Raw genomic sequence first — 23,726 nt, forward strand, 5'->3', positions numbered from 1 at the left:
CGCTTTCCATTTTTAGAGTTGGGTTATAATCATTATTCATCACTATGAGTAACTCCTTCCATCAGTGGCGTGCAGACTTCTTGAAGGGCAGGGGCGAAAATAAAAAAAAGGGCACATACAGCACGTTCTCACCACTGAAGAGGGCACCTTAGCACGCGTTCTGGCTCCCAAGAGGGCACCTTAGCACCAGGCGGGGAGTTCCTATCCTCTGAAAAGAAGCCAATGCGGAAGTAACTTAGAGCTGCATTCTATCAAAAGGCCACCAGGGGGCGACCGTCTCTATACAAGTCAATGGAGAATTCACCAACTTCTCACTTGATTTCTAACCTCAGTAAACGTTTTCAAAATGTGTTTATGGTCTCAATCGCTAGTTTAAAGCCTTCTTCAATGCAGTATGATGTTCATTTGGGACATTTTGGCCTCCCTGATTTTATATTTGACGATAAAGCAGGCTACGTGGCTACGTTGTGATTGACAGGGTGATTGACCAATGTCCTTGAGATCCAGCCCTCGCAACCAATCGCAGCCTCCCCTCTCCGCCGTTAGCCCCGCCCATACTTCCGTCCATGACTCCGCCTCATGCCCATATAAGTAGAATCCGTGTTCTTTTTTCCCAGCATGCACCTGAAATTTTCAAGATGGCGCTGCCTAGATTCGATACTATTGGCTTCCGAGCAGCAGTCCACAAACCAATGGGTGATGTGCACCTTAGCACACGTTCTGGCTCCCAAGAGGGCATCTTAGCACGCGTTCTGGCTCCTAAGAGGGCACCTTAGCTTTATTTCTCATGCATCGGTCTGATTGTTTTATTACTGACAAAACATTGATTGATACAACTTTTAAGATTGACCTGCAGGACTGAGTGTCACAGACAGGGCAGAGTGGGGAAGCTGTTGATAATATTCAAATGAGAGAGCAATAAAGAGATAACACTAACTTTACCCTGCAACGTTCTCATGTGATTATAAAGTTAAAGAATGCATTTACACTTCAAATAAAGTAAAAACTGTGTTGGCCTCGTCATTTCTACACAGGACCTTCAGTCGCTTGTTACAGTCGCCCACAAGAGGAACCCTGCAGTGGAAAACAAAGCCATTGTCCAAAATGTCATGTAGGAAAAAATAGCCTCTTATTATTTCATGGTTTCCTTGTTTCCTTGTTCCTGCTCTGATGACTTCAAAGAGTTGTTGATTAAAGTATCAGGAAGGAAAAAAACACATTTCCCTCAAAATGAACAATGTTGCAGAACAAGATCTGCTGGTGGTGACGACAGCTTCACCAAACTGGAGTCATAGATAGATAGATAGATAGATAGATAGAGAAAGAGGGAGAGAGAGAGAGAGAGAGAGAGAGAGGTGGATAGGTGGGTGGGTGGGTGGGTGGGTGGATGGATGGATGAATAGATAGATAGATAGATAGATAGATAGATAGATAGATAGATAGATAGATAGATAGATAGATAGATAGATAGATAGACAGACAGACAGACAGACAGACAGACAGACAGACAGACAGACAGACAGACAGATAGATAGATAGATAGATAGATAGATAGATAGATAGATAGATAGATAGATAGATAGATAGATAGATAGATAGATAGATAGATAGACAGACAGATAGATAGATAGATAGATAGATAGATAGATAGATGATTTGTAGCAGCCCTCTGTGAGAGACTCATACTGTCTACATTATTATCTGTAATATCGCCGCTCTTATTTTGAAGGGCGTGCTGGTTTAAGGGCTCACTTACCAAACGTCACAGGGTAGTTTCCCCTCTCAGCTGTTTGTGTTATTATTTTAATAAAAGGCCACTAGAGGGCGCTGAGAGAGAAGGAGAACAGGCAGCATGACTTCCTGTCATTGCATTATATAAACTATCTGCAGGGACTCTGACTAATCCCTGGAATATCTCAGTAATCCTGCAGTGACTCTGACTATTCCCTGGAATATCTCAGTAATCCTGCAGGGACTCACGCTGCTCCTCCAGGACTCATTACTAGGATCATTTCTGATTACCTGCCACTTTTATTTTAACACACAGTAGCAGATGTTTAAAAACTATCCAGCTGTCTCACATCTGCCTCACAACATCAGTCAGGAGCTCGAATGAACATTTAAACTTGTTTTTCTGTAATGATTCCTCCTGTTCATTCTGATTATTACAAGAAATTTTGGTAATATCATGAACTAAAAAAGGAAATTTGATTCTTTCTGTTTCTGTCTTCTTAAAAAGCAGAAAACAGATTCTCAGATGTTCGGCTGTATGATGGAAACAAAAATAAGTTATTTTTGTAAGTTTATAAGTTTTCTGCTCTTCCTTTCATGAAAGTTTCTGTCAGTAGTTTCTTTTTTTTATACTTAATTTTTTATTGAACGTTTTGCATGAAATATACAAAAGGAAAAAACACAGACACACCTTGAAAGGAAAGAAAAACAAAACAAAACAGACTAACCAACATAAGAAGATGACAGTGTTAGTTTCAGGAGGTAAGTATTCCAGTTCATGCCACCTTCCTCTCTTCCAACGTATCAAGTTCAAGTTCATGCCAGACCAGCTTGTGATCCCACAGTCAAGAACAAGTTCTCCCATGTGCATTCATATCCGCATATACATTCCCACATGTCCACAGTGTTATGGTCATATTTTTGTTTGGTCTGTTTGTGTGCCCTGTGTTTCTTTTGGTTCTTTTCTTAACAGGCAAATAGCTGTGTGCCGTCGCGATGCTGTGATTGGTGAAGGAGGTTTGCATCCAGCTATAAAAACAGCCAACATGGCGGCAGTCTGGTGGCAGCAGGCAGCAGGCAAATCCCCGTCCTCCTCCTCTCCCAACTGGCCACACTTTTGCTTCTATCTTGGTTTCTTTGAAAGTAGATATGGGTTGTATAGTTTATGTTGAGTAGTAAGGGTGGACTGCCAGTTTTGGTTAATCTTGTTTTCTCCTGTTTATTTAGGCAGGGAGCTAAGTTCTTGTTATTTGTTTTCTTAGAGTAAGTTTCTTAATTTTCAGATAGGATTGTTTTGTTTGTTATTTTGGCCTTGGTCCACTCTGAAGTTTGATTTTGTATTCTATTTATATCTATACATTCATTATTTAATTTGTGTAAATAAATATTTTCCTTATACACAATTATTCGCCTGTGGTTATTTGGGAATTGAGGAAGATGGGGCCAAATCAGGTTATGCCCTAGGCACCCCTAGACTGGGGCATAACAACAGTCACTCATTGTCAAGTTGAGGAGCCGATGCATCCAAATTAATAGTCCATTTCCTCCAGTAGCTGAAAAATTTGGCCATACATAGGTTCAGAGCAAAAGTCAGCTTTTCCATATTATATATTTCTCTAACAGTTCCAATCCAGTCCGTTCTTGTTGGAGGTTCTTTAGATAGCCGTCTTCTTGTAAGGACTTTTTTACTTGCTGCCAACATTATTTTGATCAGATACTTATCACTAGAGTTAATCGTCAATGAGATATTCCCCAGATATATTGTACAGAAGTCGTGCTTAATCTCAAATCCCGTTATTGCCTTAATCTTCTGTCAGTAGTTTCATGAATTATTATTCAGATTTATTATTATTATTATTTTCCACTTTTTATACTTTTATTTGGGGAAGTGTATTTTCTAGGTTTTATGCTGAGTAAGGAGAATTATTGTCATGACATATAAAGTTCCCTTTTTCTATTCCTGTTTCACATCAGCTTTCATTTCTCTTAATGTATTATTAACCTTCCTGTCGTCCTCCCGGGTCAAATTATATAAATGATATGAATTAATGGAGGAGTATGTACTTCTTCCTCATTTATAAGAATATATTGTATGTACTTCTTTATATGTATATATTTCTTCCGCTCCATCTTCCTCCTCTTCATCATCTTCTTCTTCTTCTTCTTCTACAACCTCCCCTGTGCTAGTGGACTTGGGGACAGGAAGAGGCACAGTCGGGTTTCTACTCTTATCTTGTGTGTCTGTCTCCGAGCGGACAGAGATCAGGTCAGGGATCGTCTGCTGAAGAGTCAACTGCAGCAGAAACACAGAAAGAGATCAATCAGATTGAAGGACGAGTTCAACATTTTTCAAGTGTCTTAAATCAACAGTCAGGAGTCCAAATGAAAGAAAGAAAGAAAGAAAGAAAGAAAAAAAAAGCAGGAGGAAGATGAAGACAGACAGACAGAAAGAAAGAAAAGGGAGGAGAGTAAATCTAATATACTTACACATAATTTACACAACTATATGCTTCTTCCTCATTTATAAGTATAAAAGTATATACTTCTTAATATGTATACACTTACTTATAAGGTAGCTCAGAAAACCCCAATGACGAGCATCATAATTGGTATTTCGTGTCCCTTGCCCGGACGCGGGTCACCGGGCCCCCCCCCCTGGAGCCAGGCCTGGGGGTGGGGCTCGGAGGCAAGCACCTGGTGGCCGGGCCTTCACCCATGGGGCCCGGCCGGGCACAGCCCGAAGAAGGGACATGGGACCCCACTCCCACAGACCCACCACCAGTGAGAGGTTCCAAAGGGGTCGGGTGCAGTGTGAGCTGGCCAGCAGCCGAAGGCGGGGACCTTGGCGGTCCGATCCTCGGCTGCAGAAGCTAGCTCTAGGGACGTGGAACGTCACCTCTCTGGTGGGGAAGGAGCCTGAGCTGGTGCGTGAGGTTGAGAAGTTCCGGCTAGATATAGTCTAGCCGGAACCCTGGTTTACCACTGAGCTTCGCTCCATGAAAGCCACTGGTAGGAGGCTGGAGAGGCTTTATAAAAGAACTGGCCTCACTGTCCACCAGCTTGCCTTCAAAGATCATATTACGGATTACAAGGAAGCTCTCTCCCAGGCCAGGACCCAGTACTACTCCACTCTGATTGGGTCTCAACAAAATCATCCCAGAGCACTGTTCTCTACTATCAACAGACTACTCTCCCCCCGTACTGCCCCCCACCCTACTGCTGGCTCTGACCTCTGCTCCAAGTTCCATGACTTTTTTCAGGCCAAGGTTGACTGCATCCACCAGCAGCTTCTGGTTCCACCCACCACCCCTCTTGGGTGTCTACCTCAGGACGGCGCTTCCCCTGCTACATGTCCCTCCTTCTCTTCTTTCACCCCAGTTGACGCTAGTCAGATAACTGAGCTAGTCACCAAGGCCAAAGCCTCCACCTGCTCCCTTGACCCCATGCCCACTGCTTTGGTCAAGGCCTGCCTATCTTCTGTCTGCCCTTCCATTGTGGACATTGTCAATGCATCCGTTCTATCTGGTTTTGTGCCCATCAGTCTTAAAACTGCCTCTGTTACGCCCATCCTTAAGAAGGTGGGTTTGGACCCCGTGGACCTCAGCAACTATCGGCCAATCTCCAACCTGCCTTTTCTCAGCAAGATCCTTGAAAAAGCGGTTGCTGCCCAGCTCCATCAACATCTGTCCAATAACGACCTGTATGAAACCTTTCAATCAGCCTACAGGGTCCACCACAGCACAGAGACCACCCTTGTCAAGATCACCAATGACCTTCTGATTGCTGCTGATTCTGGCTGCATCAGCATCCTGGTTCTGCTGGACCTGACGGCCACTTTCGATACGGTCTCCCACTCAATCCTGCTCAACCGCCTTTCTACTCACCTTGGACTCACTGGTACTGCTCTATCCTGGTTCACTTCCTATCTATCCAACAGAAAACAGTTTGTTACCTTTAATGGATCCAGCTCCCACCCTGCCCCAGTTAACCACGGTGTGCCACAAGGTTCCGTACTTGGTCCCCTCCTCTTTACCATCTACATGCTCCCGCTCGGCCAGATCATCCGCCACCATGGTTTGAATTTCCATTGCTACGCTGACGATACCCAACTCTATCTCAGCACATCACCTTCTACCCAGCTCCCTCCACAATCCCTCATCAACTGCCTGCATGACATAAAAGTCTGGATGACCACCAACCTGCTCAAACTCAACAGTCAGAAGACAGAACTCATTTATAGGTATATACTTGTTTGTTTTACTTATTAATCTGTTTTTATTCACATGTTAATGTGAATAAAAACAGTTAAACGTTAAATAGAAGCATGAGCAGTGGGTCTTATGTAGCAGGTGAGTGGTTCTTTTGAGGCTGAACGGTCCGGTATCCAGCTCTGATGAAACATCCATGGTGGAAACAAAAGCAACATAATCTGTCTACTAGCTTCTCTTAAGCTAATTCATTACCACAGGGGTGTCAAACATGCAGCCCGTGGGCCAAAACCGGCCCGCCGAGAGGTCCGATCAGGCCCAGTTTCCTTCTTCCTCTTTTCCTTCCTTCCTTCTTTCTATCTTTTCTTCCTTCCTTCCATCTTTTCTTCCTTTCTTTCTTCGTTCCTTCCATCTTTTCTTCCTGCCTTCCTTCCTTCTTTTCTTCCTTCATCTGTCCTTCCTCCCTTTCTTCCTTCTGTCCTTCCTACCTCTCTTCCCTCCTTCCTTTTGTCTGTCTCTCCTTCCTTCCCTTCTTATTTCCTTCCTTCCTTCCTTTCTTCCCTCCATCTTTTTAATGATCTGGCCCACATCAGATCAAATTGGTCTGTATGTGGCCCTTGAATGAAAATGAATTTGACCCCTCTGCATTAATTCATTTAATCTGTATCAGAACAAATAGTAAAGAACACCACGTTAGTACGTATGTTTCTTACTGCAGTCAGAGCTCTGGGCAGAGTCACCCTCAGTTTACACAGGAAGCCGGTGTACTGGAGGCAAAGCACGACGCTTGTAAAGGCAACGATTACAAATACTGTACCAGTAACTGCACCTAAAATAACATAGACTGATCACACACACACACACACACACATACACACACACACACACACACACACACACACACACACACACAGTAATGAATCAGTCTGTGCTTTGTTTTCTTCTCTGAACCACATAACAAAGAAAGTGTAACCGACGTCACGCTTTATTTAATTTGCTGCAGGTGTGCCGCCTGACGTGCAGCTCTACACGCTGGTGAGCTGACACTGAGCTTATTTCCTTCATTTCGTAACTTTCAGTTCCCACAAATCCTCTCCAGGTGTCTCCATCAAGTTAAAAGCAGCAAGTAAGAGGAGACAAAGCATTGTCATATGAGGTCAATGAGAAATGAGAGGAACAATTTAAAAATCAGTTAAACTAGTTTTAAAAGCAACATCAGGTTTGTTAAACTTTGCACCATTTGCACCAAGACTGAATGCTCCTGAAAATGTCAAATGGTGTAACCACAAAAGAATGATAAATATTAAATATTGTATCACCTACAGTGTATTTAAGTGGACTTATAATAATAATAATGACTTCATTTAAAACATGTAAATGTTTCCTGGTCTCCATGGTAACCAGATGAAATGTAATATTTAGAACAATAGTATTCCATTAGCTTTATTTAATATAAAAGTTATAATGTAAGATCATGCCTAACTAGTTGATATGGTGTTAGGTAGGAAGGAAGGAAGGAAGGAAGGAAGGAAGGAAGGTGTTTTATTGATTTACTGTTTTTAAGCAACGTCCAATTATTTGGTACAAAGTTTTTATGGTTACACCACTTAGACATTTTTGCCATAATCCTCTAATATATTCTCTCTAAATGGATTAAAAGCAGAAATTTGATGCTGGGTCCACAAAAAAAGAATGTGTGAAGTTATTCATACGTTTATTTTCATATTTTAACCCTTTAAATTTAAACTGAACCACATGGAGACTAAAACACCTCACTGACACATATGCAGCCAGTTTACATAGAAACAAAAGGTTGTTTGGTTCCCAGACTGTCAGAAGTCATTTCCTATAATTTGTCATCGAACTGATGTATAAAAAATGACTACAACAATTATTCCATTATTATAAAGTTGCAGTTTAATGTTTTTTTATTGATGGACCAACCTCTGTTTGTGTCCACCACGCTGGTGAAGGTGCAGCTCACAGCTGATTTCGGAAAGTGGTTGGTCATAGCCTCTGTTTCCACCTGCACACAGTACTCCTCGCCTTTCTCCAAGTTATCAAGAGTGAAACTTGGTTTGTCTGTTGTGCTTATTTCATGGTTACCCTGCAGATGAATAGAGAAATAAATGTGCGTTGTTAAATTTAGAAGCTTGGTTTTACTCTGGCATCTGTGAGATCACAAAAATGAAGTTATAAGCAATAAAATATAAATTAAAAATGATAAATATATAAAACATGGTTTTAACAAAATTAAGTTATGAACAGCTACTGAATAAAGATTTAAATTATCTACAGCACACAGCATGAAGCACAAGGTGAAAATGCCTTTAGGGTGTGTCCAAACCCAATTCTGCTATTTGGAGTCTTGGAAATATGGTCATTGGCCTTTAGCAAGATACTGAGTGCAAAGGTCACAGACAACACATATCCCCTCCAAAGAAGTGAGTATTATCACTCATATATGTTTTCCTTGTGTTGTTTTGTCTGTGTGTCTGATAATAACTCAAAGAGGCAAAGCTGCTGTGTATGAATGAGACCTGAAGCTGAAGCAGGTAATAAGATAAGATGCTCCTGTATTACTCCCACAATGGGGACATTTGCAATATTTGTAATACGAGTAATTAATAAGTAGAAAGCATTCAAGAAAGCAACATTTCTGATTTCCTACCTTTGGTTCGTTCCGTTTCCACCACAGCAATGTGAATCTGGGATTGTAAAATTCTTGGACCTCCTCCTTCAGGGAAATGTTGATGTGGATGCAGTCGCCACATCCAGCCAGCGACAGCTTTGGAGCACTTAATTTAGCTTTTAACAAGAAGAAAACATATTTTTAAATTGAGTCAATTCCTATTTCATTGCATTCTTATTATAAAACCACTGTCCATAAGAGGAAAATGCTAGGGGGGGGGGGGGGGGGGGGCAGTACAGAGGTTTTCCCCTCTGAAGTCACTGTGACTGTATCACATTTAAAGTAGACGATCAGCTTCTATTGAGCTTCAGCACTGTGAGTTAGTCATCAAGTGATATCTGACACATTTACAGTCTTTTTACCATCAGATTCCCTCTTAGTGTTTCCTGTTGAGCTGTGGTGGAAGTATAGTAACAAAAAGACTTTGATACTAAAAACACTGTAACGCTGAAACATAGAAGATGAAGATTTGACTCATTCAGACGCTGAAGCTTCATATTAGCTTCAGATCAACTTTTAAATCCATGTTTCCACAGAAGGAGGACTGTGGATTTAGTCCTCCATCACTTCCTGTAAACATGATGAAGGGATTTTGTAATGCTCAGTATGAACAGGAGGAATCATTACAGACAGATAAACACACTTCATGTTCATTTGGGCTCCTGACTGTTGGTTTGACAGATTTTTGAAAAACTAACAATTTCCAAATAATCTCTACGTCATTATTAACCCTCCTCTTATTATTAAACTGTATCCTGACTAAACTCTGTGAAATATACCAGTTTGTGTTGATCCATCAACATATTTTCCTCTTATTTTAAATTTAGTTCAAATAATTCATAATTTCTGCGTTTTTAAACAGAACAATGATCAATAATCTCATTTAAATGATGCATATTGACCATCATTTCCAAACACATGTGTAGAGTTGGAATAAAGATGGCTAAAAAGGTCTAATACAAAATTGGATGATGATTTATATTTACTGCTTCATTAACAGTCAAAGGACAGTTAACCTTAACCCTAGCCAACAGTATATTCTATGTACAATGATCTTATCTGTCAGCAAATCATCACATAGTCTTTAAATACAAGGGAACAAGGGTTAAACTAAAAAAAACTTACTATGTTCGCCAGGAATGAAGATGAGTTCACTGGACGGTGGACTGTGCTGGGTTTGGTTGTAGTACGCCTGGACAGTCAGTCTATATGTCCTGGTTTTGTCAAGTTGAAGCCACAGTGATGTCTCTGTGGTCTCTGTTATATTGTGTCTGGTCTTGCGCAGACTGCACCAAGAGAACCACAGTTTAAAGACCGTGTAAAGTGAATTCAGACATTTTCTTCTCAACACATTAAATAGGTCATAAATGTATTTCTAAAAAAGGTGTTTAGGATTTAGTGGTGATTAGCATAAACCCGCCCCTGCTGCTGTAGAAGTAAAATACATTCAGCACACACTACTACTAATACAGTCTACAGTTAGCTAGTTAGCTGAGTTAGCAGCCGAGTTAGCCGCCGGCTAGCAGCTGAGCTAGCAGCCGAAAGCTCTCAGATGTAGCGTCCATGTTTCTGGTAGAGGTGGTGACTTTGATTGACAGGTGACACTTGGAAGGGGGCGGGGCTTCAGCTGACTCGGAGTTAAAGAGTTAAATATGACCACAATATGTTTTCATTGTATTCTGGTCAGGGTGGAAAAAAAACTCTGAAACAGCAGAAACACTGCAATTATTGTTCTGAAATGTTCATACTTTGCAAAGTTGTCCAGTGGGTCAGATTGGTCCCCAGTCTAACACTCTTGTTAATTAAGCCTTCACCCTAACACCCTTCAACACATCAGTCATATTTTAAATGCAAGAACTAAAAAAGAGCTGCAGAGTGTAGTTTTGTTTTTTCCTGCCAACACTCGACTGGGCATGATCAACCCTACAGGAAACCATCTGGTGGGACATTCCAGCTCTGTGCCTAAAGAGGAAATGGCACCAGACACAGCAACACAGCAACCAACATGATGTTAGATATGGGAAATTACCTATTGAAGATCTTGTACAGCGTTCCCGGGGGGGTGCCGGGTCCAGGATCCCACCGCAGGAAGTGATGAAAGTCGGTAGAGCTCATGCTAACATTGACTGGAGCGGGGAGGGAGCCGAACACTGTGCACACAACAAATTAAACCATGTGACTAGAGGTATAAAGACGTACCTGAGAGGACTCTTTATGACTCTGTAGTGATTACTGGTATGTGGGCGTGTGGAGGTGTGGAGGTGTGGGCGTGTGGAGGTGTGGAGGGGTGGAGGTGAAAAGCATCTGAGGTATTCGACACATTACAACAGGCTGAATGAACTGGATGTACTCACCAGAGTCAATGAGGAACATGAGAGACAGAGCGAGAAGGGAAGAGTTCATCCTGTCAGTGTGTGTGTGCCAACGTTCACAGGCTGCATGGCTCCTGTTAAAACACACACAGGACAACACACTCCTTTAAACATTCATTACTATAAACTGGCTTTTAGATTAGAGTTTAGTTCTGTTTTATAGATTCTCAAGATTTATATTAATTGTCTAGTTCTCCATTTCATGTGACTTATTCTAATGCAGGGGTGTCAAACATTTTAATCTGATAGATTTACTTCTGTTAAAGGCTCAATTACATTAAACTCACCTGAATATTATTGTGCTCATAATGCCGCTACTAATAAACCTCAATAACCTGATACAGTACTGCAGTATTATAGTGATGTAGTATGCAGTATTACAGTAAAAGTACTGCAGTATTATGAGTGATGTAGTATGCAGTATTACAGTAAAAGTACTGCAGTATTATAGTGATGTAGTATGCAGTATTACAGTAAAAGTACTGCAGTATTATAGTGATGTAGTATGCAGTATTACAGTAAAAGTACTGCAGTATTATGAGTGATGTAGTATGCAGTATTACAGTAAAAGTACTGCAGTATTATAGTGATGTAGTATGCAGTATTACAGTAAAAGTACTGCAGTATTATAGTGATGTAGTATGCAGTATTACAGTAAAAGTACTGCAGTATTATAGTGATGTAGTATGCAGTATTACAGTAAAAGTACTGCAGTATTATAGTGATGTAGTATGCAGTATTACAGTAAAAGTACTGCAGTATTATGAGTGATGTAGTATGCAGTATTACAGTAAAAGTACTGCAGTATTAACTTGTTATATTATCACATTGTGTCTAATCTAAAAAGTACAATATTAACTTCTGAAATGTAGAAACTAGCATCACATAGTAACACTACAGTTGAGTATAAGTAATACTACAGTAGAGTATACTGTAAGTAATACTACAGTTGAGTATAAGTAATACTACAGTAGAGTATAAGTAGTACTACAGTAGAGTATACTGTGAGTAATACTACAGTAGAGTATAAGTAATACTACAGTAGAGTATAAGTAGTACTCAGTGTTGTGCATGAACACGTTCATTGAACACGTTCATTTTTCTGTGAACGTTGAACTGAACGCAACACATTTGTAAATAATGAATTTGAACGTGAATTTGTTCAGATTATGTGAAATTAACGACGAACGTCACTGCTGAGGTCCAATTAAACGTTACGGAATTTTGTTTTGTCCTGAGGAGTCGAGTGACACAATCTGCTCGCAGGGGGCACCACTCCAAAACTACACAGCTTCGCACTACGTTACCCATGATGCATTGTACACACAACAGCATAACAACGACCAAAGCCGGAGCAACGCAGGCAGCAGTCTAAAAATGGCAAGTGAAAGTGAAGGGAGAGACGTTGACACCGGCTCTACCTATGGTTATAGCATATATGCAAGTCCTCGAGGGTCAAAAGGGAAAGGGCAAGACCACCTGCCAAAATCCCCAAACGACTCAAATAACACTGCCTGCAGCCTTCAGAGGTATGATGTCCCAGCAACAGGTAGACAAATTAATAATAGACTACATTGTTGGAGATTTACAGCCTCTGAGTAAGGTTGAAAAACCCTCCTCCTAAAACTAGTGGCTGGTTTGCAACCAGGCAGACATGTGCCTTCAAGAAGGCAGGTGCAGGGACTGCTGAATAAAGAATTTATTGAGGTTATCAATAACCTAAAAGCTGAACTTGCGGAGCTTGACTTTGTATGCACAACAGCTGACTGCTGGTCAGCTGTCAACAAGGGATTTATGGGCATTATAATTCATTGGCTTGACAATAATGATGTATCACTCAGGAGATCAGCAGCCCTTGCATGCCGTCGTGTCAGAGGTTCACACACATATGATGTACTGGCAAAAGTGCTGGCAGATGTCTATAAGGAATTTAAAATTCAAAACAAAATTGTGTGCACAGTGACTGACAATGCTTCAAATTTTGTAAAAGCATTTAACTGTTTTGGAGAGAGTGTTGCTATTAATGCAGCAGCTGATGAAACAACTGAAGACAATGACTCAGAATCTACCCCTGCTAGTGAGAGCTCGGATGAAGATGATGATGGGCTTGAGCCTGCACCTCTCTCAGCGTTAGAGGATCCTTGCCTTCCCCCTCACAGAAGGTGCATGGCCCACACCTTAAATCTAGTTGCCCAAGATACTAAGAAGGTAACTGATAGACAGTACACAACATTAGCAAGGCCTGTGTTTTCAAAGGCATCTGCTCTGTGGAACAGAGTGAAACGGAGTTCAAAAGCCTCTGATTTTGTTGAGGAAAAGCTTAAGATTGGCTTTGTCACTCCAAACGATACACGTTGGAACTCTATGTTCCTCTCAATGCAACGCCTGGCTCGCATAACCACCTTGACTCCCCAGGCCAACAATCTGTCAGTGCCAGTGGATCCTACTCCTGAATATGACAGACTCCTTCTGCACGCTGTCTGTGATGAGTTTGGCCTTCGTCGTTTCACTCCAGAAGAAATCGACTTCATCCACAAGTTTGTGAGTGTGATGGGTCCCTTAGCAAATGCACTGAACATACTTCAGGGGGAAAAAAACACATTCCTTGGGTACCTGGTACCATTGTGCAACTGAAAAACGATTTGAATAGTCTGTTGGATGAGAGTTCGAAGTCTACAGCTACTGAAGGTCTGACTGCATGCCGTCCCCTCATCCAAAATATGTTGCAGTCACTCCCTAAAAGACTGGAAGGCATGCTTGATAAAAAAGAGCACATACTGGCAGCTATACTACTCCCAGTGTTCAAACTGGACTGGGTGGATGATGAGATTAAGCAAATGCAGTACCGACTGATGTTGAAGCAAGAGTTGCAATCTGTGAATGTGGCTAATGAGTCTGATCAAGCCCAGACCTCTGATGATCTTGAGAGGAAAAGCAGTGCTTCATCCTTTTTCAAGTTCAATCGAAGCCCATCAACCATCAATAAGTCTGAGGTGGACATCTACCTGAACGCCCCGACCACTGATGAGTTTACTGAGTACATGCTCCTACCCATACTGAAAAAGCTCTTCATCAAACATAACACAGCAATCCCATCAAGTGCTCCAGTGGAGAGGCTGTTCAGCACTGGTGGCCAGATATTTAGGCCTAGGAGAAACAGACTGGGAGATGCCAACTTTGAAAAGCAATTGCTATTAAATGCCAACAAAAAACAGTTTGGACTGAAACAGTTGGCCTCACCTGTGGACTGCTTATCACTTACTGCAACATTGGGATTCCTTATGTGTGTGTGTGTTTGTTTTTTAAATAGTGCAGTGAGACAGTGCCACAGAGCTTCAAAAAGGGTACATGATGAAAAAAATAAGACCATAAAGATATTTTCTGTTCAAATGCATGTAAGACACTGATTTGTTAAACTGTCTATTGCAACACTTGTTCTTGCTACCCAACTGTTCCATGTTACAACATTAATGGAACATAGCAAAATAAGAATACTTTTTTTTCCATATTTGTTTACTCGAGAGTATTCACCCTCCCACTACAGAGGGACTCCTAGTTTACAGGGGTGCATTAGTTGATAAAAAGTAAAAAAGAGTTTCTGTTCAAATGCAGTATGACACCATAGCCTTTTTGTCTGTATGCAGTATTTCAGCACTTTAATCTGAGACGTTAGTACCTCAAACTGTTTGACAAAGATGCCCTTCTGTCACACTAAAATTATTTATTATGTTTTTTATGTTACATTTCATTTCTGGTCCTTTTCTAGAGGAGCAGTATTGGGGCAACAGACAAATAAACCAAAAACAAACATTTTTTTTTGTCCATTGTCCATAATATGCAAATTTTGTGTGATTTTAAGATCTACAGTGAACAGTTTTAGGCTAGAAGGTAGGCATAGTGATTGAAGTCATAGTTTGAGTTCAAGTTCATACTTTCATTTTCATTTCTCACCTAAAAAATGAACTGAACTTTGAACTAGTGCAAAATTAAAAATGGTGAACTATGAACGTGAACAGTTCACTTTGAACATGTGTGAACTGAATTTTGAACTGGCTCATGAAACGTGTGAACTTGCACAACACTGGTAGTACTACAATAGAGTATAAGTATAAGTACCTCATATCATAAACTTCATTATTCTGGCAGCGTTTCAAACACAGTGAAGTGTTAATAACTAAACTTAAAGTACAGACAGTGCTCTTCTTAATACTTTCAGTCTATCCTCATTTCCTGTCTGATTGATTGATTATCTGATATATTGATTACCTGATCAGCTCTCACGGTCTGTAATAATCCATTCACTGTCAGAGAGTTAGAGAGTTAGAGTCAGTCAGTCCGCAGCTAGAGACGCTCACTGTGTTTATGATCCACACGGACTGTCATTAACTATTGTCAAATACACCCTGACTTCCGGTGGCCTCTTCAAAGTAAAAGTCCTATTGTGAAGCAGGTGTCGAGGGTTATTATTATTATAGTTTAGATGGATGGATGGATGGATGGATGGATGGATGGATAGATAGATAGATAGATAGATAGATAGATAGATAGATAGATAGATAGATAGATAGATAGATAGATAGATAGATAGATAAATAGATAGATAGATAGATAGAGACTCATACTGTCTACATTATTATCTGTAATATCGCCGCTCTTATTTTGAAGGGCGTGCTGGTTTAAGGGCTCACTTACCAAACGTCACAGGGTAGTTTCCCCTCTCAGCTGTTTGTGTTATTATTTTAATAAAAGGCCACTAGAGGGCGCTGAGAGAGAAGGAGAACAGGCAGCATGACTTCCTGTCATTGCATTATATAGGCTGTGTCTCAATTTGGACCCAACTGCGAGGCTGCATCCTCGAAGGACGCGGCCTTTGCGGCCTTCGAAGGATGCAGCCTTGAGGAACTTCCGAAGGATGCATCAACCGTTGTGAAATGAGACGGTCTAGCCTTCGAGGCATTTCCTGGTTGCGTCACCAGCTGTTCCCTCCCATAAGACGAGAAAGACGCCACGACCGAAAAGACGGTGAAAAAGCTGACAAAATTATAAGAGAGAAGAAAGGAGAAGAATAAAGGAAAGGAGAAGAAAGAAGGAAAACACACAAGAAAGAAAGAAAGAAAGAAGAAGAAAGAAGGAAAACACACAAGAAAGAAAGAAAGAAGGAAAACACACAAGAGAAAGAATAATAAAATAATCTGTAAATAGTTATTTCTGATGTAATTTTTGTAAATAGTGAAATGTTTCATCACTTGATAATAAAAGAAAATATTTAATCCCTTGTTCTTCCTGAACAGTAGCACTTTATGCAACCCTGTTATAAATTGTACTGAAGTTGTAAATACTAAATGGAATAGACGTGTAACAATGAACAATATTTTTTATTTAATAACAACATAAAACATCAAAATCTTCACAATCAAATAAAAAATAAAGAAAAATCATAAATAAACACAGTTCATAAATAAAATCAAATTAAACACATCTATATAGATGTATATTTATTTTTCTATTACTTTTTCCAGGAGAGAGAAGAGCCTCTCCATCCTGTCTTTCCCCTCCTGCTCCCTCCTCTCCTCTGCCTCATTTTGCCTTCTCATGTCCTCCTTTATGAGGTCAAGGAGGTCATCCTCCCTCCTCCTCTTCCTCCTGGGCCCTGGCTGGTCTTCCTCCTCCTCCTCTTCACTCTCCTGCTCACCCACTGCGGCACTTGGCCCTGGTGTGTCCTCACGGATGGAGGCAATGAGGACAGGGGGGGGGCAATAGATGGCCTCTGCCCCAATACCTCATCCATGAGGACAAACCAGGGCCAAGTGCCAGCAGTGGGCTTGCCGCTGGCCCCCTCCCCTGTCCCTGGATATTTGCAATCCTAAGGCAGCGGAAATCAATCATGTCAGCAATTTTCAGCAAAAGTATTTAGTAACTAAAATACTTTTGCTGGTTGGATTAGTAAAACTAATCCAAACCATAGGCTACCTACTTTTTTTTTTTTTTTTTTTAAATTGTCCCATTTTCTTTTGGCCTGGTAGGGCTGGACCTTCCCCTCCAGCCCAATCTTTTCCAGTATTGCTCTAAACACAGAGGGAAGCAAGAGAAAAGGTAAACACAAGATCACATCAACACAGGGATGCAAAGATGTACAAAAATGGACATCAGTGAATAGATGGTCATTTCCCCTCTTTGTTTAATCAGAAGCTCGGTTTGCTCCTTGCTCCCTAAAACAAAAATAAAACAAAATGTAATATAAAACATGTTTTTTTACTATGTCAACAGACAAAAGGGTTCTAATATAGCAAAAAATTATCATAATAATGATAATAATGAAGTATAACATATAATAGTGATAATCCCAAACGTAGCTCTTTATTAAAATCTAAATTTGTTCATCTTAGTCCATTTATATATATATATAAGATATAAGTCAAGTAATAAAATATAAGTAATTAGTAAAAGTATAAGTAGTAATAAGTAAAAATAATTAAATAAAACAAACCAATACTTACACTTGAATGAAAAGTCTTCACCTGTTGGTGTCGCCATTGTTGTGTTTTCGCGGCACTGAACAGCGCCGCGCAAAGGATCTTGGGATTTGGGAGCATCTGGGAGGCCGTGAAGGATAGTAGCGGTGCATCCTCGAAAAAGAGGGAAAAGAAGGACGCATTTCAAGGCTGCATTTGAAGGAGTCTTCGAATTGGGACAGCCTTCGCGCGGTGTTGTGACGTAATCGGCCTCGAAATGCGTCCTTCGAGGATGCAGCCTCGCAATTTGGACCAAATTGGGACACAGCCATAAACTATCTGCAGTGACTCTGACTATTCCCTGGAATATCTCAGTAATCCTGCAGGGACTCACGCTGCTCCTCCAGGACTCATTACTGATCATTTCTGATTACCTGCCACTTTTATTTTAACACACAGTAGCAGATGTTTAAAAACTATCCAGCTGTCTCACATCTGCCTCACAACATCAGTCAGGAGCTCAAATCAACATTTAAACTTGTTTTTCTGTAATGATTCCTCCTGTTCATTCTGATTATTACAAGAAATCACATCTTATTTTACCTGCTCATGCTCTTTAAATGTTTCAGTCTAGATTTCAATCAGATGGTTATTATTGATTTCCTTCCTCCCTCCCTTCTACCTTCCTTCCTTACTTTTTCCCTCCCTCGTTTCCTTCCTTCTTCCTCCCTTCGTTCTTCCTCCTCCCTTTCCTTCCTTCTTCCTTGCTTCCTTCCTCCCTCCTTTCCTTCTTTCTTCCTCCCTTCCTTCCTTTCTCCCACTTTTCCTTCCTTCTTCCCTCCTTTCCTTCCTTGACTTGAGGACAACAGGAGGTTAATCTAATGACTCTTCTCATCATTATGATGTGAGATGATGGTTCATACAGTGAGCCGCACCCCGCTGCTGCTTCACCAAACGTCACGCGGTGGTTTCCAGCTGTCCTCGTTATGCAACCGAAAATAATGCCAACATCCTTCCAAATGTATAAATATATGTATAATTAACAGGAAGGAGAAAAAAAGGATCATTTTGGTAATATCATGAACGAAAAAAGGAAATTTGACTCTTTCTGTTTCTGATTTTTTCTTCTTAACCCTTAAACAGACAACGTGCACCAGGAGATACAGACTCTTTAACCTTCCTGTTGTCCTCCCGGGTCCTTCCTCTGTCCTTCCTCTGTCCTTCCTTCCTTCCTTCCTTCCTTCCTTCCTTCCTCTGTCCTTCCTTCCTTTGTCCGTCCTTCCTTCCTTCCTTCCTTCCTCAGATCTAAGTTCATCTGTTAGGGTAAATGTTCCCTCCTTCTGTCCTTTCTTCCTTCCTTCCTCCTTCCTTTCCTTCCTTCTTCCTCCCTCCCTTCCTTCCTTCCTCCCTCCTTTCCTTTCCTTCTTCCTCCCTCCCTTCCTTCCCTTCCTCCCTCCTTTCCTTCCTTCTTCCCTCCTTTTCTTCCTACCTTCCTTCCTTCCTTCCTTCTTCCTCCCTTCCTTCCATTCCTCCCTCCTTTCCTTCCTTCTTCCCTCCTTTTCTTCCTACCTTCCTTCCTTCCTCCCTCCTTCCTTTCCTTCCTTCTTCCTCCCTTGCTTCCCTTCCTTCCTCCTTTCCTTCCTTATTCCCTCCTTTCCTTCCTTCCTTCTTTCCTTCATTCCTTCCTTACTTGAGGTGCAAATGACATAACTAGTAAGGTCTGTTTAAGGGTTAAAAAGCAGAAAACAGATTCTCAGATGTTCGGCTGTATGATGGAAACAAAAATAAGTTATTTTTGTTGGACTTCAAGTTTTCTGCTCTTCCTTTCATGAAAGTTTCCGTCAGTAGTCTCATAAATTATTATTCAGATTTATTATTATTATTATTTTCCACTTCGCTTTTATTTGGGGAAGTGTGTTTTCTAGGTTTTATGCTGAGTAAGGAGAATTATTGTCATGACATATAAAGTTCCCTTTTTCTATTTCTACTGTTTCACATCAGCTTTCATTTCTTTTAATATATTTTTTAATTAAATATTTACTTTTCTTCTCTTAAAATGATTGATATTGGATATATTACGGTAAGTTCTTTGTCTTGTTTTGTCTTATATGATTAAATGAAAGAGGAAATGTGATAATAAATAAAAAAGATATATGAATTTCCAGAGTTTTGGCCTCTTATTATTGGCAGTAATGACTCAAAAATGAAGACAAACTAAATAAAGAGACTCACCCCTGCTGTAATGTGATGATGTTATATAAGAATAAAAGATTTAAACACAATTTAAAAAAACACAAAATGAACTTTTAAAAACCTTGTTTATTGTCTTCAGACTATACAGAAGTTTGTGGACATGAAACAAACCCACATCGTCTCTTTCATGACATTTGCTTTAAATAAGCCAAATTATATACAAATCAAACCTGCCCATCCTTTTTTTTTTCCCAAATACACAATCTGTTCCTTCGACAGTACGTGATTCTCCCCAAAACATCTCAAAAAGTTTCAAATCATCATCTCGGGGGTTTAGGGTTACATATAACAAACTTCTACATTTGAATAATTACATTCCCTGATGATGCGAGTGCAGTAAGGTGCTGTAATGAAGATCAAGAGAGGAAGCAAATAAGAAAGAAAGAAAGAAAGAAAGAAAAGGACACGAGAGAGAATGATGATGTCAACCCCCCCAAAAAAACCCAGTGAGCTCATTTTTAACCCATGTTGTGGTGAAATGTTCCAGACGCTGCTATAATGGGAACACTGGTGTAAAGTCTCACTCACAGCTTGTACTGAACGTTCTGTCTGAAAACCATTAAAAACCATTAAAAGGTGGTTTGGAGGTGTGTAATCGCCCCCACTCACCGGATGAGAGCGATTCCTGGCTCCCAGTTTGTTCCTGTGCTTGTATACTGGGTGTGAATTTAAGCTTAAAGGCAACCAAAAGGTGTATGGAAGGCGTTACAAAGCTTTGAATTGTTTAACTTTAAAAAATATATATATATATATATAAAGATGGAAAACTGACTCTGCACGGTCTGGTTTTATGTCCTGGACCAGATGGCATTTATAAGCAGTTACACAGAAACTAAAGTGTTGCATAATAAAATGTGTTTCCATTCAACAAAGAAAGAGCCTTCGGGTTTAACTTGTGTTTTACGTTACAGTCACCATCCTGCCTTAAAGACACAGAGATAAAGTGCAGTCAGAGGCAGGATGTCACTACTTGAAAGTTTAGTGTGTAAAAATCACTGAGTTTAAATTTAAAATGTTAATGTTACCCAAAGAGCCAATCAAAGACCCAGTTTTATTTTACTGTTGGGTCATTTACCCAAACTAAACCTTGCTATTATCAACTCTACTCTTTTTAAAGTTACATGTCAAACTGGGTCAAATTTGAACTCCGTGATTTTTAGTGTGTATTAAAACTCAAACAAAGCTGATGTCAAGTTTAAACCACTTGAATGTAATTTTTTTAGGGCTGTCAGCGTTAACGTGATTAGATTAATGCAATCCATAACACGTTAATTTTTTTTTATCGCATTTTAATGTTGCAAGCCTTTTTGTCCCTTCTACTCCCCCGTAGACGGCTCCTCTAGCTGTAGCGCTATGCTTTGAAGTGGCCTCCTGCAGTAAACCTACCGCGCTGATGGAAAGTAAGAGAGCTACTGGACTTTTGAACGGCTTGTTTAACTTTAAAACACTTCCAGACGCTTCAGTTGACAAGTCAAAAGTAAAATGCAACCTGTGTCAAACGGAGTTTAACTACCACCGGAGTACGTGGAGTTTGAGTTAGCACCTCCACGCTAAACACCCAGGTGCAGCCAAGCCAGCCTCAGCTCCACCAAAGGACCATTTTGGAGTGTGGGAGTCGCAGCAGAGCCGTGATTGATTCCCAGTTAAGACACTCTGGTAAGAAATGCTTTACATTATGGGCTTAAAACTGCCTTCAAATGGAAAATAAGAGGATTTTAAACATAGAATTCAAAACGTGATTACGATTAACTATGTAAATTCTGCGATTAATCTCGATTAAAATAATTAATCGTTTGACAGCCCTAAAAAAAAATTTAAACTGCAGTTCCTGTTGCCGGCCACTAGATGGTGACAGAATCACAGAACCGCCATATTGAAGTGAATGAGTAAAAAAAACACTCAACACTTTCCCTCACGACATATTTGCAGTCTCAGCGGTTCATTTCAAGTCTCACGTGTTTGTCAATGTAGCGTGGTGGAAATTTAATAGCATAGTTTTTACCGGAAGATATTAATGAAAGGGATAATTTTACGTAGTAGACCTATTCATCACCTGATCTTGGACTAGACAGTTACGTATTATTCACCACATCAAATACTCTTTCTTTGTTAATGGAAACTGTCTCTTATAGAGAGTTATGCATTATGTGCTGTTTGTAGCGGTAATGTCACCAAGCTAGCAACTTTCTTCATGTATAGTCATAGCGGGTCTGTTAGGATGCCAAGTTCAACCTACGGGAGGTTTTCAAAAAGAAAAGGGAGTTCAGCGACACTAAAAGCTCAGATTAAAGTAAATAATGGATTTACCTTCGTCAGGAAGCTAAAGACACGACTACAGATATGAGCTAATGTTGCTCTGCGTCTGCTTGATGTGTAAATATACCACTAGTGAGGTTTCCATCTAAAAGTAGTGTAAAGGAAAATTTCATATAATTGATGAAAGAAAATGCGCATTAATGTACATCAAAGTAAACACTTGGTGGCGCTGAAAAAAAGCTGGCATGACAACCTCTTGATTGACCTCTTGTTGCCCAGAAACCTGAAACCTTTAAGTCACACGCTTCCTGTACGTCACCATTTATTGGCTTTATTCTGAGTAGCGTTGGTGCAGTCTGGGTGATAGCTGTGCTGTAATCTATGGAGTCGTATGCAAAGCTTTAGCGAGAAGGCTGATAGTTGAATAAAGTGTTGAAACGTGTTTTCTTTGCAGCTTTGTTTCTCTGACAGACTGTTTACTTGCATGCAATCGGCGCACTAGCGAGATATACACAACACACGCACACACACACACACACACACACAAATATATATAAAAACGCTACATCTGCCGTGGTGCGTTCTGCCATTTTGACCTGAATGAACTATGATCATGGGTTTCAGATAGATAGAAATGCAAGCACACACACACATAGACACACCCGTGTGCACAAGCCTGCAAGAACATGCAGGCTTGTGCGCACACACACACACACACACACACACACACACACTGCAGACACACAGGCCCAGAGCTGTTCCTAAGTGATCTGCGGAACAGAAGTGTTGGCCCCGGATTGTGTTTGTGAGAGCAGCTTTAGCGAAGTCTCTCACAGGATATGAGCTGGAAGCCGAAAGAGAGAGAGACAGAAAGAAAAAAAGAAAAAGAAAGAAAGAGAGACAGAGAGGGAGCATGAAGCCAGAGAGAGAGAAAAAGAGTTGTTTCATATGCAACTTCTTAATTCAAGCTTTCCTCCTTCACTCCTTTTTTCATTTTGGTTAAAGTGACTTCAAAAAAATATAATATAATTCAGCGACGAAAACAAAACGTTCAAGAGCTTCGAGAGGGGAAATTCAGACTGACTTCTGACAAACAGCTGTAGATTAACCGAATCACGTCCGCTGTGATTTGGACTAAACGCGCCTTTCACTCCCTCCCTCCCTCCCTCTTCCCCTCCACCGAGCTCTGCCAACTTCACTTTATGTGGGTTATAACGGCTGAACATCCAGCTCGACCCGGAGTGAAAGTTTTGATCCAAACAGAGCGAGACGTTATTGGCTGGCTGACTGGCTGGTGAGAGAGAGAGAGAGAGAGAGAGAGAGAGAGAGAGAGAGAGAGAGAGAGAGAGAGAGAGAGAGAGAGAGAGAGAGGATCCTAACCCTGGGATTCTTGTGCACTTGGGCGTCCATTTTAACCGGTTTCAAAACAACTTGTTTTATTAGGACATCTGCACTCAATAAGACCAGCTGGAAAAACGCAGCAGCCTTCATAACAGTGAGCCTACTGCGCCTCTCAAGTCAAGCTCATACCACAGCAGACCAGCACAGTCCTTGTCTTGTTTTCTTCTCTTATACATCTTTTTTTTTTTGCCAGAGGCGGTTCCTGTCCTTATATTCCCGACATCAAGCGGCTTTTTTACTATAATTTAGTTCTTTAAATATCCTTAATAAAAGGAGAATAAGACGCAAAGCTCCCTCCCAGACACAACAGTATGGTGCAGGCTCTGGTGCAAGGCTCTCTGACCCTCGCTCTGGATTCTCT

General features: G+C 40.7%; 1 protein-coding gene across 1 annotated transcript in view; it reads right to left on the reverse strand.

Moving 5' to 3' along the window:
• The window catches only part of LOC128368305 (interferon lambda receptor 1-like), a 40,969-nt gene extending 25,612 nt beyond the window's left edge, over positions 1 to 15,357 (reverse strand). Inside the window, exons 1-6 of the mRNA XM_053329096.1 lie at positions 15,270 to 15,357; positions 10,986 to 11,077; positions 10,661 to 10,781; positions 9,757 to 9,917; positions 8,611 to 8,747; positions 7,884 to 8,046 (exon numbers count right to left, since the gene is read on the reverse strand). Of these exons, the coding sequence (XP_053185071.1) occupies positions 7,884 to 8,046; positions 8,611 to 8,747; positions 9,757 to 9,917; positions 10,661 to 10,781; positions 10,986 to 11,034 (631 nt within the window). The 5' untranslated portion in view covers positions 11,035 to 11,077; positions 15,270 to 15,357. The remainder of the gene's footprint in view (positions 1 to 7,883; positions 8,047 to 8,610; positions 8,748 to 9,756; positions 9,918 to 10,660; positions 10,782 to 10,985; positions 11,078 to 15,269) is intronic.
• Positions 15,358 to 23,726: the final 8,369 nt, after the last annotated feature.

This window comes from Scomber japonicus, chromosome 11, assembly GCF_027409825.1.
Source record: "Scomber japonicus isolate fScoJap1 chromosome 11, fScoJap1.pri, whole genome shotgun sequence".
NCBI classification, from domain to species: domain Eukaryota; kingdom Metazoa; phylum Chordata; class Actinopteri; order Scombriformes; family Scombridae; genus Scomber; species Scomber japonicus.